This window comes from Ailuropoda melanoleuca, chromosome 4, assembly GCF_002007445.2.
Source record: "Ailuropoda melanoleuca isolate Jingjing chromosome 4, ASM200744v2, whole genome shotgun sequence".
Lineage (NCBI taxonomy): Eukaryota > Metazoa > Chordata > Mammalia > Carnivora > Ursidae > Ailuropoda > Ailuropoda melanoleuca.
Window position 1 is genome coordinate 23,096,024 of NC_048221.1, and position 15,870 is coordinate 23,111,893.

Sequence of the window (15,870 nt, forward strand, 5' to 3'; positions counted from 1 at the left end):
TCCTCTGCTGGGAGCCTGCTTCTTCCTCTCCCACTCCCCCTGCTTGTGTTCCCTTCTCTCGCTGCCTTTGTCTCTATCTCTGTCAAATAAATAAATAAAATCTTAAAACAAAAAACAAAAAACAAAAAACAAAAAACACCAGATTCTCCTTTAAGGATGCCCCTCTACTCTCCTTCCAGGCCAGCGGAGTCCACCCTCCAATTCCAGGTATGAGCGTGTGACTCAAGCATGGCCCCGTGGAGAAGGGTCTCGTGACACAGATTAGCCCAATGAGAGATGGTCTCGTCTCAGGACTGCTTTTTGGCAGCAGTGCAGCAGGGGAGCTGACCTTCCCTGGAGGTTGTGACCCAGGTTGGCTGTACATGTGTTTCTGGGTGAGGCGTTGGGAAGGCCTGCATGACACAAACAGCATGGAAAATGAAGACAACAAGGAAGTAAGCAGAGCCCGGACATGGAGAAAAGACTAAGACACTATTAGCCTGAGCTGGTTGGAGTCCTTGGATGCAGTTGTTCCTGAGGTCTGTATTGCGCTCCTCACCTTCCCTTCGTGAAACCAGTTTCAGTTGGGTGGTATCACATGCAATTCAAAAAGTTCCAGCAATCCAATAATGTTGGGTCGTTTTAGGGAAATTCATGTTTGAGCGAAAAAGGCAAAGTCAGCTTTACGGTTAAATGCCAAACACCCGTTCCATTCTGTGCTGGGTTTGGACCAGCCCTTGAAAGTCTAGAGGAGACTTGACCCAACACCACCCTCAGGCTCCCTCCAGACGGAGCTTCTTGTCAGCCCAGAATAGCCGTGGGGAGTCACCACTACTGTATGAATGGCGTGGAGTGGGAGGCCAATCGATATATGAGCCAGGGGGGAATCTTGGGGGTGCTTTGAGGATAAGCCAGTGAGGTCCAAGCCAGGAAGAGAGTATGGGAGGGGCTTCTCTTGCAGACAGAACACTCTGCCGTGGAGTGATGGAGGATGCAACCTGTGACTATACCTACAACTAGAGGACATCTGGCTTTGACATCCTTGGGACCATCAGTGGGAAAGTCAGCAACTGTCTTTTAAAGTAGACTCTTGATTCTTCTGGTCTCTCCATTGCTACTTCATTTGGAAACATAAATAAACTGGTTTAAATAAGCTATATCCACTGGGGTTTGATTTGGGGTCTTAAAATCCAAATACGTGGGGCAGAGAAAGGACTTCAGATTCCCTATGCCCATTAGGAATAAAATTTTAAATATCTACTTTCTCCATGTGGATTTATCAATATATTCCACTGAAAAAATGCTTTTTGCGAGCTTCCTATGTACCGGGTGCTGGCCTACAGGCAGGGCTGCAGAGGTGGGCCCAAATTAGATAACGTTCTTGCCCCCGGGGAGCCTTCACAGCTTCCCTGCATGAAGCCCATCCTCTTCTCTGCTAGTGAATCTATTCATTCAGTCAGTCAGTCAGTTCATGGTTTATTTCTTTGCACCAGCTTGTGTAACTATGCATATTATACATGGCAAAGATAAAGCTCAGATAGCAGGATGTTCCAGAAAAGAGCTATTCTTTGAGGGTGAACTAATTGTTTGATAAACAGAGAACATAAAAAGTAACGTGCTAAACTCTTACGCATCTAAACCTCCCCTTTTTATTACCTTTGTTCAAACTGAAAAATCTATGATTTGCTTCCTCGGTAAATGTGGTTGGGGAACCCTGGTTGATACAATCTGCCGAGAGTCAGGCATGATGGTGCAGTGCTGAGAGCTACGCTGTGCAGAACAGTGATCGTGAACCCAGGCGGCTGCCGACTGCTGAAAGACGGCTGGTCCAAATTGAGAGAGCCCATAAGTGCCAAATATAAACTGACTTTCAAAGCCTTGGTATGAAAACAGAAAAAAGTGGTAAAGTTTCTTATTAATAATCTCTATATCGGGGCGCCTGAGTGTCTCAGTCAGTTAAGCGTCCAACTCTTGGTTTGGCTCAGGTCAGGATCTCAGGGTTGTAGGATCGAGCCCCTGGTCGGGTTCCGTGCTCGGTAGAATCTGCTTAAGATTCTCTCTCTCCCGGGGCGCCTGGGTGGCTCAGTCGTTAAGCGTCTGCCTTTGGCTCAGGGCGTGATCCCAGCGTTCTGGGACTGAGCCCCACATCAGTCTTCTCTGCTAGGAGCCTGCTTCTTCCTCTCCCACTCCCCCTGCTTGTGTTCTCTCTCTCTCTCTCTGGCTGTCTCTCTCTGTCAAATAAATAAATAAAATCTTAAAAAAAAAATACTGTATTTGTGATTGTCAACATAAAAAAAAAAAAGATTCTCTCTCTCCCTCTCCTTCCGCACTTCCAGCTCTGAGCCCTTGCCTTTGCTCTCTCTGTCCCTGTCTCTCTATCAAAAATAAATAAATAAATCTTCAAAAAAATAATCTTTTTATTGTCTGTGTTGAAATGATAGTATTTTCAGATATTTTGGATTAAAGACAGATGGAAATTAATTTCTCCTGCTTCTTTTTCCTTTTTAAAAAACATATGGCTACTAGCAAATTTAAAATGACTTACATGGCTCACGTTATTTTCCGGGGGACAGCACTGGGTTAGAACAGGACTCTGGAGTCGGAGTGAAGATTGAGATCTGGCTTCTCTATGTAATAACTGTGGCACTGGGAAACTTCACCTTGCTGCACCTCAGGCTCCCCCTCCGTAAAAGGGGTTATTGACCGCCCCCACCTTGTGACGATGACGTGAGAAAATAGATACACAGTGTTAGCACAATGCCTGGCATGTAGCTCCTTTTTAGTAAATGCCAGTTATTCAGAGCTACTCTTCAGTGTCGCCCCGGGAAGTCAGGGGATTGGGCCAGATCGGTAGCAAAATAGACGATAGGGATTTGGATAAATCTCTGACACAGAGTTGTTTCCTTTCGATTTGCCATTTTCCCAAGTCTAAAGTGCTCGCAAGAGGAGGGTGTTGTTAATGGCTAGCCCTGGCTGGCTGGCTAATGAGAGACGAGCGCTCAGGGTCATTCTCTGTGGCCCTGGAGGGTACGTGCACTGACTGTGACGCACACTGTAATTTAGGTGATTTTTCCTGTGAGCCGACCAGGGGTCAGACATCGTGCTAAGCATGTTATCTACAGGTTGTCTCCCAACAGCCAGCCCGGAAGCACAGGAGGGCCAAGAGATTTGCTAAGAGTCCCCCGGCCAGGAATTGGCAGAGACAGGACTCAACCCACGTCCATCTGACCCCAAAAGTAAATCTACGTGTTGATCAAGGCAGAAATATTCTGTAATTCCTTGTGGCCATGAAATCACAGTACCTTCCTCAGAGTCCCACGGACTGTTTAGATAGAGGAGAAAATTAGGTTTACCGCAGGAGTTTCAGATTGTTGCCCCAACAAAAGGGAATCAGAGATTTTATAGGAACGAAAAATTCTGCTTTCAAATGGTGTCCATTCTCTAGCGAGAAGGCAGCAGAGAACCACCTGCCATCAGGACCCCATTTAATGCAGTCCTTCTCATCTGTGGCTTGAAAACATGACCAGCCAGAAACAAGAAAGTGGTGGAACTTTGTCTCTGGAGAATTTTCCAGGACCTTACAAACATGACCCCATTAATCCACTCAATACCCGGATGAGATAGGTAGCTGCAAGTTATTACTATTCTCCCTTTCAAGATACAAAACATGAAGCCAAAAGAGATTAAGCAATTAGTCCAAGGTCAAGTGGTGAGCTAGACCGACCTGGGAATGAAACAATTATCTTCTGAAATTCCGCTGTAAGACACAAACCGATTGGCTAGTTCCCCCCATGTGCCCATACCCACTTAGATGCCCTTGTACAAATGGACTGGCTTTTGCCCGAGATTTCTGCAGCTGCATTTGACTGAATGTGTACGGATTGGTTTAATATCAGTGTCCAAACTGACATCAGATTTCTCCAAAATATTGGCTGAAGGCAAATACAGCTCCCTGCTCCAAACGTGGCATCCATTTTACCTAGCTCTGTTACATTTAATCACACCTACACAGTTTTTGGAGCATAAAGGGAGAATTGTTCTACAAAGAAGCCCTTTTTGTATTTTCTTTTTCTTTACAGATAATCTGTAGCCCATAAAAAGGTTTAGGGGCATCTGCAATTTTACTGTGATGTTTAGACTGAGGACCGATGAGCGTAAACTGTCTCAGAATTGTACAAAATCTGGAATCCCATGGCTCACCTTGGAGCTCACTGTCAGTCTTCAGTTAAATAGCCCTTACTCTTTTCGGCAATGTACCCCTGGCAGTAGGTACAGTTATGTGAGCCAAAGTCATAGGTTGGGGAAAGAGAAGACTTTCAGGGGAGCCTGGAAGATTCTTCGCTGTGAGCTGACATTGCAAAGGCCCTGGCACAGATAAAGGGTCCGCTGGGGACAGCGCCGCAAGTCATCCCTCTTGTCCAATTTTGCAAAAGGCTCTGCCCCTCCGAATGTAATTTAAAATCAACTATTCTGTTATCAGTTTTGACTGGTTTGAGGCAACGTGAGACATCAATGAAACTGTTGTTGTAAGAAGGGAAATAAGGCCCAGTTTCATTAACTTGGGAGGATGGCATCTACACTTCTAGAAATGATGAGCCACACTCTGAGTTGTTGGTGAAGATTTCACAGAGGTCACTTTTGGATTTGTTGAATTTGGTTTCTTTGACCAGCCAAATGAGGCTGCTAGAGAAATCCTTCTTCCATGACTTCTTAATTTCTGCAAGTCCAGGAGATGTGGTCTTGGTCATCCTAGAAAATTCCAGTTCTGCCCCTCTCACTGTTCAACTTGCTCAACCTTTCCCAACCCCTTTGGTCCTGTGCTGATGTGGACAGCTCCTTCCAGAAGCAAAACTCGACCTAAGTCTACTTGCTATCTTGCTAACAATGCGAAGGCCCTGAGGGGGCGGGGGGTAGGCAGTAAGCTTACTCGCGTTCTTCTTTCCAGAAATCAAACATTTTGGGGGAATGCGATGGCAACGCCACCCTTTCCCTGAAACTCACTTTTACCTCCTTTCTCATGAACTGAAAACATGACACTCAGAAATGAAACATCTTTAACTAGTTTTTTTTGGTGGGGGGGGAGCAAGTCCAACATCTTGCAAAGGACCATCTTGAGCATTTTCAAATGGAGTTATGGTGTCCGAATATTTCCAAAAATCCTAGTATGTTGCTGTCTCGGGATATTTCCATGGAGCCCATTAAGCTACCTGGTTTGAAGGGTGTTGAACAGGATAGCACCATTTGCAAACAACCGCGCTATAAAATGAACTTAGAAAGCCACCGCATTACCAAAGGAAGGCGGAAAACCAAAGCCATGGGTTTTGGCCAGAGGCAAAGGTACTGATTCCCAACCAACCCACGACTAATCCCGGAGCCTTGATTCTTCTTCCAGCTGCGTGCAGCATTCGGGAGGGAAGGGGAAGTGGTCCCCTCCGGGGGTGATTTGCTACACTGCAATTAGTCCTTGTTCTGTCTTCCTAACCAGGCACACGTTTCTTATCATGTAAGTTGGGCAGATCTTTTCTGTATTTTAAAAGCCCCATGTTTTATTGTCCAAAACCCTTGCTCGCTCTTGACTTGAGTTCATGTGTTTTGTGGAAGTACAAGTGGTAATTACACAAGTCTTTCCTTCCCAGTCATTGGCAACAGTCGCCAGAAAAATTTACAGCCCCCAATCTCCAGATCTGGGAGCTGGTTATTAAACAGGGTCAAGGAAAACCCTGACGTGGCAAACGGGATCTGAACAAGGACCCGCTCAGCAGTGATTCCTGAGAAAGAATGGCGGGGAGTCAGTGAGGGACCATCAATTTTATTTCATTAAATATTTTTTTTAAAGATTTTATTTATTTATTCGACAGAGATAGAGACAGATAGCGAGAGAGGGAACACAAGCAGGGGGAGTGGGAGAGGAAGAAGCAGGCTCATAGCGAAGGAGCCTGACACGGGGCTCGATCACGCCCTGAGCCGAAGGCAGACGCTTAACCGCTGTGCCACCCAGGCGCCCCTCATTAAATATTTTTATTATTTATGACAATATTACTACTACTAAGCGTTATCATTTCCATTCATTCAGAATCTATTATGTGGACAGCATTGTATGAAGTGCCCATTTGATCCTTGTTAAAAAACAAACAAACAAACAAAAAAGGACCAAGACTTCTGGGAATGTAGTATCACTTTAGGATGAGAAAGCATGGAGAGGTTAAGGAAGCAGCCCAAGGTCACCTCTTGGGATGTTGGGCAGTAGGATTTTCACATTTGCAGAGGCTGCGAGCTCAAATACGTCCAGGGGTCAGGCAGGTAACACCCCCGGGTCTGGCTGGCCAGGTGTAGCCATTCGGAGAGGAATGAGGACAAGGGAGAAATGGGACTACGACTCACCCTTCACCAAGCTCCCGGCCCCCAAGCCTGCCTCTACTGCCCTCTCAAACAGTTCTAAGACACAGCACTGGCCAGACGAGGTTTCGAAGCCTGAGTTCATTCCACAGGCTTTAGTTTTCTCGCCTCTGTAATTTGAAACTGGATTCGTGCCTAATGATAGCAAACATTTTCAGGATAAACTCTTAAAATAGATATAAACACAGACAGAATAGTATCTAAATCGTATCACTTGCTGAATTTTCATAAACTGAACATAACCGTGTTAACTAACTTCCAGGACAACAATCAGAATGTTACCAGCATCCCAGAAAACCTATTTTTGTGCCTTACCAGCTACTAACTCCCAAAGGTTAGCCAGTTATCTTGACTCCTAACCCCAGAGATTGATTTTGTCTGTTTCTGAGCTTCCTACGAATGAAATCACACAGTACGTTCACTTGTATCCATCTGCTTTCACGTAAAATTCTGCAACATTCATCTGTGCTGGGCACGTAGCAGTAGTTCCTTCCCGAGGCTGTTCTCAAATCTACTGCTCGGTCTAGTCACCCAAATACCTTCCTGCTAAGCGACGAAGGAGGAAGACCTCCTTCTCTGCATACAGGCTCTGAACATTGAAACAAGCCATTCTAGGACTTTGCAGAATTTTATTGTTATAATATTTTTTCTAATCATTTTCTCATTGACGGTCTCAGTTTCTCTTTTCGTATCGCATGTCAGGCGGTTAAGAGACCGATCATGCCCACTGATGAGATTCAGAAACAGACAGAGCACCGCCCACTCTTGCGTGCACGTGGCCACTGAGATTTTGGTGGAGATGTTGGTTGGTTGCCTGTCTAAGGCTGGACATACATCCTGTTGCTCCTCTCTGGGTCGAAGCTCTATTTGAAGGAAAAATAAACCAGTCTCTAATGTCATTCCACTGTGCGTCCTACTGCTGTGGGCATTTGATGTTTGCCTCCTGCCTTATTTGAAAATTTTCATTCCCCTTGTGTCCAAGAGCACATGACTCTTCCCCCAGGGAGAAGGATTTAGGGTTTAGGGTCTCACTTGCAGCCTTGAAAGTGCTCCAGGATGGATGAACACCGAGAAAGCAAAACCAAGAGAAGGAGAGTAAGACGTTATTTGAGCCCCTGGGACAAGCCGCATCTGAAACCCACTACCTCTAAACTGTCGGTTGCATGAAGCACTCTACATGTATGTGCATGTATATATTTATTTTTGCTCAAGTTATCTTGTGTTCTTTTTGTTGTTGTTGTTCTTTTATTCTTTTTTTGTGTGGGGGGAGGGAGAAGCTTGCAAAAGAAAAAAAAATCCTAACGGATACCCTTACTCGAATAAACATTCATATATCTCCTCTCCAACAGCCACATTATCTTTATCCAGTGAGTCGCACTTGTGCAGACATGGAGGGTTTGTCTTGAATTTATGCGAGGTTTTCTCCTGAGTCTCTCTACGTGGCACAGACAATATCTGTTTTTAAACTATAGAACTGCTGGCTTTGCCTTGAGCTTGGGAAAGAGTCTTGTCTGCCCACACTGATCATTTCTGCCGTTGTTGCCTAAGTAATTCAACAGGGGAAGGCAAGCCTGGAGGGGGCAGAGGTATTTTCAAATAGAAGTGAAAACCGGTCCAAACGGTGAAGCTGCTGATTCAACGATTTTGGTGCAAAAGGCTTTTAGAACTGTTTCCTTCTCTAGCCAGTGCGTCCTCTGCACTTGCCAGCGGCATATTGTGACACAGAGATCGGATCGTTTATGTATGTCTGCACTTTGAAAGTCTGTCGCAAACGGGGGGTGGGGTGGGGGGTGGGAAGAGTAACTACAGAGGAGAAACCTGATAAGCACGACCTCAGGTGATCAAGGTCAACACCGATAGTGAGAAGTCATGCTGATCGTAGGTACTGATGACGTCTCTGTGGTGAGAACAACATTTTACCTTCGTGGTCTTCCTCCTAAAATCCATACCCCTACTCTGATTCTGAAAAAAAAATCCCAGGAGAGGGGCAGCCCACAATATATCTGACCCATTCTCCTCAAAATCATCATGGTCTTTATCAAAAATAAGGAGAGTAGAGAGACGCATGGCCAAGAGGCACCTAAGGAGGCCTGCCGACCTATGTCATGTGCTGTCTGGATGAGATCCTGGAACAGGAGAAGGACATTAGGTAAAAACTAAGGAAATCGGAATGAAGCACAGAATTTAGTTAATAGGATGACGTAGAGATATTTAGTTAATAACATAGTATGCGTGTTGATTCAATTAGTGACAAGTATACTGTACTAATATGTTAATAATAGAAGAAACTGTATGTTTGTGGGAAGGAAGTTTGTATGGGGACTCACTGTATTATCCACTCAAGTTTTCTGTAAATCTAAGACTGTTCTAAAAAATAAAGTCTATTAAAAACAAAGTTTATTTAAAAATCCACCACTGGATTTCTGTTGCAGCAGGAGGGTTTCCTAAAATTCAGAGATCAAAAGGGTCCTTGAAATGTTGTCCACCAACACAGTCTTAAGTAACCCTCAGCCACATGGTTAAATATGCCTTCACTGATCATTTCTCAATCCTTCTGATTCAGTAACAAGGAGAAACTCTTGGTTTAGCCCCAAAACACTTCTCCAACCCTCGCCTGCCTCCCTTTTTAACAAAGAAAGAGAATGACCCAGGCTCAGAACTTTGTCTTCATTATTTTTACTGTTCTTCTATTTGGTGATGCCTGTGAATAGAAAACGATCCTACTTTCGCCTTTATGATAGTGGTATTTTTTTCTTACCCTTATTTAAATAGAAAAGTGAGCCCATTTAATTTTTAAAAATACTTCATAAGACTATATACTGTCTTCAGCTATAGCAAGAGTCAGGAGAGTGGTATTTAAATGACTGAAGTTGAGACCCCATGTCCTAGGTCTATACCCTTCGGCTTGGTGCTCAAGGCCCTCTTCCACCTGGGGACACCTGTCCACTGTCTTGTCACCAGATGCTCCACCCTGCAAACCCAAAACCCCCTAGGTCAAGGGTGCTGATGCCCAGACACTGGGCGCTTAGAAGAAACTGAGAGGCCCCTGGATAACAGGTGTAAATCCAATGTACTGTCGCGGCTGTCTTTTTCCACGTGGCTTGATTTCCACCGAGATCCATGGCCTTGATGCGTGGCCATCCGTTCTCTCAAAGTATTGGCCAACTGTGGCATTCTTGAAGCAACCGATTCCTTCAGGTCTGTGTGAGCTGAATAGCCACGTTGGAGCCCAAACTTGCAACACGGAAGCACTGCCAGGGGGGAACGAGTGGGATCTGCGTCCTAGCTGGTATGTCCCTGGGGCCTGAGGCATCCCTGGAACAGAGGGGCTCTCTGATACTGGGTTCGAAGCCTGGCTCCACCACATAGTACATCAGTGGGCCCCTGGGTGTGGTATGCAAGTTTCATGGGCCTCCCCTTCGTTGTGTGAGGGGAACGACTGTTCCTGCCTCATGAGATTACTGTGAGGAAAAGTTAGCGTGAGCACAGCATTTAGCACAAGGCCAGCACTAGGGATGTGCTCTGTAAATGCACGCGCCTCGTCTCTGCTGGCCCGGAATCTCCCTCACTGTAAGGTGTGGATCATGACAGTATCTGCCGCATGGGACTGTGGTCCAGAAGAGACAAGTTCACGCACGCTAGTCCTAGCGCCATGGCCTGGCTCCTAGCAAATGCTCAATCACGTCCAGTTATTTTTATCATCTGTGCTCATTGACTAGGAGTACCCTTATTACTGTGGATTAGCGCTTCCAAGGATTAGAACAGCTCTCCAGTTTTTTGTGAGAGCAGTTTACAAATACAGGCAGCAGTCAAGGCAGATTTTCAAGGTCAAAGCCGCAGGCAGACCCAAATCACGTCCCTGCGCTTCGGGTGAGTCCCGCCGTGCCTGGGCGGCTACCTTTCTTAGCGAAAGGAGCGGTTTGTGAGTAAAGAAACAGAGGCTCCGTCTGGCCCGCTGGGTTTACATAATCGGGCTTGAATGCACGCCGGCGGCTTCAGGAAGTTCTATGAAGTAAGAAATTCTTGTCCAACAAAAGTTCTTTTTCTACAAAAAGGCAACATAATGAAAAGGGCACGACTGCAGACTGCCCCAAAATGTTCCGGGCTGTGGGAGAATTTCACACACAGTGGCTGTGAGTCCATAAAGCAAATGATTCGTCCCCTGTCATCAGGGGCCGACTGGGGGGAGATTCTGTCCCATCCTCTCCTCCCCAGAGAGTCCTCAGGGATCCATATTTCTGTTTCGGAGCCCTGGGGACAGTCTTGCATTGCAGTGAACTCACCATACATGCTTGAATCAGTCACGTCTAACTGGGTCTCAGTTTCCCCATCTGTAAAATGAGACTATTGGACCCAGGGCATCTAACATACTTTCTAGCGTTGATAATCAATTACTCTTTGATTTCAATAATGGTAAGATTTTGTAGTTCATTTCTTGGAATACAATTCAAACCTTGAAAGAAATCAGGAGCTGGTTCCCCACCATGATCCACAGTTGGGCTGTGAAGGCTGTGAGTGATTGCATGGATGATTTTGTGTGTTTTTCTGGATGATTTTGTGTGTGCAACCAAGTGTATCCAGGAGTACCTATTATTCCTGCCTGCCCAGCTTTCTTGTCCCTCTCTTCTAGAATAAAGCCCATTTTTTCCCCCTTTGGAGACTGCTTGTCCCACATCAGTGAGGCTGTCAATCACATGGCTTCTCCCTCCCAACTTCCTTGAATAAGGTAATTAGATGCATGATCCAAAAAGGACCAGTCAGAGTCCCTTTAGGGGGCTGATATGGATGCTTGGAGGGAGGGGGACCCTGCTCTCAAGGCCCAGAATGCTCAAAGATGCTGGGAGTCATCTTTTCAGCAAGTAGAAAGAACCCAGCAAGGACTGATGTCAACCCCATGGAAAGTAAAGAGGACAGAGTGGAAAAAGAGAAAGGGAGGGAGGTGAAGAGAGAAAAGGTGGGAAGGAGGAAAAGAGGGAGCGATAGGAGAGAGAGAGAAGCAGGGGGCAATTGAGAGAGAGAGAAAGAAAACAAAGGGGTTGGGAAGGCGGGAGGGAAGGAAGGGCGATCCCACCAATGACTTAAATTTCTTAACAGGAGCCTCCGGATCCAGCTGCGTGTGGAGGGAACTTTGTGCCTCGGCCACTCCAGTGAGGTGAGCGCACTACTTCCGTCCGCCATTCTTTGCCCTCCAAGGCTGACCTTAGGCTCCTCAAACGAAGACCCGTGACCCAAAAAAGATTAGAGGCAACCACCATCAGAGCATTTATTAGAGATGGAATGAACTGACTTCAGAAAGAAACAAAGTTTATTTGATGAATATAAATAAGGCGACCAGCACAAAGTACTTGTCATACACATGATAACAAAGTTATGAATTGTACATACCTTGTATGCTGTGGTAGTCCTACTAGACACGAGGTCACAATGACTGGCTAATACATGCCCACTGGTAGTTTCTGAGGGTTCCTTAGTTTTATTTATTGTTTTCATATCGAAGTCCATAATCACACGGTCAATATTCACAACCCACATGCCACTCACTTGAAGAAAAATTACAAGAAGCACTATCAAACGAGGGTCTCTGGGAATTAGATACACTGACCCCTGGCAGCATTCAAACGCCACTCTACACAAACACATCTCAGATAGAGCTTATGTCAACACATTGGAGGTCTCATCATAAACACTGTTTAAAAAGTAAATTGAAACCCACTTTCAAATGAAAGTTGACACGCTGTTAACGTGCATACTGGATACACAAAAATCATTAAATACAAAATCGAGACTGTACATCAAAATCAAATGGGGTATAAAGTACAAGCCTGCTTTTGCACAAAGCAAGAAGACCACCTTCTCCTAAATGTTAGCCTCAACTTTTTTTTTCAACTTCATTATCATTAGAGGGGTACCTGCTAATGTTTGCGCAAAGGAAATATCTCCCCAACATCACAGTGTTTGTTGTAAACCCAGAGACTATTTTTGTGCAAAGGGAATTTTTTTGGTAACCCCCAAACATCAGAGAATATTACACGAAATGGGAAAAGATGCTATGTCAGACGGAATTTAATTTTTTAGGGACTACATAATATGCCCCCATAATGGTAAGATTGATAATAGTTTAAACCAACAAAAGTGGGGCAAAAAATGTTCCCCCAAACAATAGCCGTGACAAAATTGGCACATACTTAGAAATAGCTAACTATACATGGTTGGTTGCTTTTTCTGTTTTGAGGACCCTATTTTCCCTAGTGGATTTCCTAATCCTACTTCAAGTATTCAGTTGCAGAGTTCAGGTCAAGGTCTGGCTGTAGGAGGCAGTGAGGACCGCCTATTTGAGGACACCCAAATTGTTCATGGGGACACGTTTGTGTGGCCTGGGTTTTCAGTGCGACATTACGTCAAAATGTGCTATAGACGCTTGCAAAGAACTCTGCTGTTTTCTCCAACCGAGATCCTAAATCTCTTTGATAGAGGACAAACTTTTTAGACATGAATGTATTTGGATTGTTTATGCAACACGAAAGCTTTACGTAGTTCGCTATACTTACTGACGACAAGAACAAAGCCAGAAGCAAGAAACCTGCTTGAATATATTACTCCTAACGCACCAAGGGTGAACAGCGCAGCTCAGACACTGTCTCATCTTCCGCGACAAATAAGGTGTCTGTCTTTTAAATATCTCTATGGCTCACGGGAGAGGTCCGGAGTTAATTGCACCAACATTTTGAAAAGTAATAATAACAACTAAATTCAATGCAAGATTTCAGGAACATCTGTGTAGAATCCTTCCCACAGCAGCAAAGAAAGACGACTGTATTTATTAAGGCCACTCATGCTTAACTTCACTGTTTATCCTTTTAAGAATGCAGATTTTCATCTCCCACTTGCATACCTGTGGAAGGCTTCCTTCCATTGACGAGAAAGTGGATCAATGCGAGAGTTGCACATGTTTGCCAGACCTGTCGTGAGTTTTATGAAGTTAAAACAACTTTTGTTATTTATTAATCTTCGGAGAAAGCAGTGGGAGTTAAATTCTCCTTAGTACCATGTCACTGTATGCAAAAGACCTCCAAATTTGGTCTCTTTCCCTGGCGTGTGCTTTAAATAAAGACTCTGTACCCACAACACATGTTGTGCAGAGCTATATACAGATACACAGCTTTTGTGATAATTCCTCATTCATCAGTGTTTTCATGTATGATGCTGAAATGCTTTGGAATCCATGTTGGAGACATTAAAAAAAAGAGAGAGAGAGAGAAATGACCCTTCATTTCCAGAAGATCTACGCTTATACTGTTTGCACAGCATTTGGATCTGGAGATGTGAATGAGTCCCAGCTTCTTCACGGAGACCTGCGTGTATGGAAATGGTAAGAGACTGAGGCTTGGGACGCATGGAACAGAAGTATGCGGGTGCCTCAGGCTTTTGCCACTCTCCAGTACAAAAGCAGGGTGGATAAAATCATGAACGATCGGTTTAGATGAGCCATGCTTTGTCAGAGACACACACCATGTTCTCATAAGGCGATTTCTTGGCAAGTATTAGTGGTTTAAAAAATTGATTTCATTTCCAACCTGGCCCAGAGGTAACTACAGGTCACACCATCAAAATGTGGTTCTTCAGACAGCGGATTAAAGAAACAGAGGAGGGTAAAGGCTCGCCATTTTTGGTGTTTTGGTTTCTTCGCCAAACACTCCATGCATCCTGGTATACACACTGCCAACACCACTCACTCACAGAATTCACACTTTTTGATAATCTAATGCATTAGGAATGACCACTTCGACCAAACCAGCGGAAAAACTGGAGATGAAGCTAGTGGTCCAACAGAAGCTGAAGCCACAGGTAAGATCCCATGGAGTTCAAATTTATCCCACGATGTGTAAGTAACATAAATAAAATGTATCAAATAATGACATTCAGGAGAAATGATCACATTTCAAACGCCCAAATCCCGACAAAAAAAATGGAGGATCTGTCATTTTCCTCCTCCTCCTCATTCTTCCCGTCCAACATATCTGAATCCATGAGAAATGACGTGAGATGATAAAGGAAATATCAAGTTGAACAGAACTGTGCGCCATAACGAAAATGAAAGCTCCTCTTCCGGTCCTGATGAGCGTTCCAGGTGGTGATGGCCAGCGACGTGAGCCACGCTGCAATAGATTATCAGAATATTGCTCCTGCAGGGCTGCATTTCCCCTTTAGTTAGCTCTTCTGATAGCTGCAACAAGAAAGCACACAATTTAGCAGGGAAAGCAAGCGCCATTGATAGAGGAGAGAACCCCCACCTCTGCACTGACCCTCCGCTACTCGCTTTGGTTGGGGTTGGTTGGGATGGGGAGGGGCCTCATGGGGAGGAAACACAGAGGAAGGACAGAGTGAACATGGTTAAATTACATCCTGTAAACACATCTGAGAAGAGGCCTCTTTTAAAAGATGTCGCATACAGGTATAGAAGTCTCTCGATAGGCAAAAGGAAATTGAAAGGAAATACACCAAAATGTTCCGGTGATTACCTTCTACGTGACCAGATTATGTGTTCATTGTCTTCTCTCCACACTTTTCTACAATGAGTACGGCTCTTAAACTATTTTTAACTTGACTTTATAGAGATTAGAGAGTGAAAGATGGTCAGGACACCAGAAAACTTAACAGCTGAGACCAAGAACGTAAGAGGATACTAGACCTAGCCATTTCCACTATGTGGTGTGAACGCCGAGGAATGGAAACAGGGACACAACAACCAACAGGTAGCGACAAATGCCAGGCATCTACCAGCAAAGGAATGGCTAAACAAAAGTGGTATCTACATCCAGTGGAATGTTACTCAGCTCTAAAAAGGAGTGAAGTTCTGATTCACACCACAATATGAATGCCATCTGAAGACATCACGGCAGTGGCGTAAGTGAAAGAAGGCAGACACCGAAGGACAAACACTGTACGGTTCCACTTACATGAAATATCTCGAATAGACAAATTCATAGATGCAATAAACAGATTAGAGGTTTGCCAGGGGCTGGAGGGGAGGTGGGGGAGGGGAGCTATAGCTTAGCAGGTACAATTAAGCGATCATTTAGGATACTGAGAAAGTTGTAGAAATGGACAGTGGGGGTTGTACAACCCTGTCTATGCACTAAATGCCACTGAATTACACTTCAATTGTACATTTAAACTGGTTAAAATGGTGCATTTTAATGTATATTTCGCACAGGAAAAACGCATATTTTTAAAAAGGATATCGATCTCTCCTTAAATAGAGAAGAACGAAACAAAGTTGGCCTTCCTCCCCGCATGCAATGGTGTGCGCATGCTTGACCTTAAACCTAAACGTATCACCATCCGTCTGCATGGCACGCGTCCGGGGCACGGATAAGCAGGAGCACCCCACGTTTTCTCATGGCCCCAGCAGGAGGCCCTGGTGTGGAATCCAAATACGGCCTGGGAAGAATCAGCGAAATGGGTGGGAAGAGAGGCCCGTCCCATGTGACCCTT

At 44.8% G+C, this 15,870-nt stretch overlaps 1 protein-coding gene across 1 annotated transcript in view; it reads right to left on the reverse strand.

Annotated features, from left to right (window-relative positions):
* Positions 1-11,698: 11,698 nt before the first annotated feature.
* Positions 11,699-15,870, reverse strand: part of ERC2 (ELKS/RAB6-interacting/CAST family member 2) — a 919,611-nt gene continuing 915,439 nt past the window's right edge. Inside the window, exon 17 of the mRNA XM_034658488.1 lies at positions 11,699-14,599. Coding sequence (XP_034514379.1) covers positions 14,372-14,599 — 228 coding nt within the window. The 3' untranslated portion in view covers positions 11,699-14,371. The remainder of the gene's footprint in view (positions 14,600-15,870) is intronic.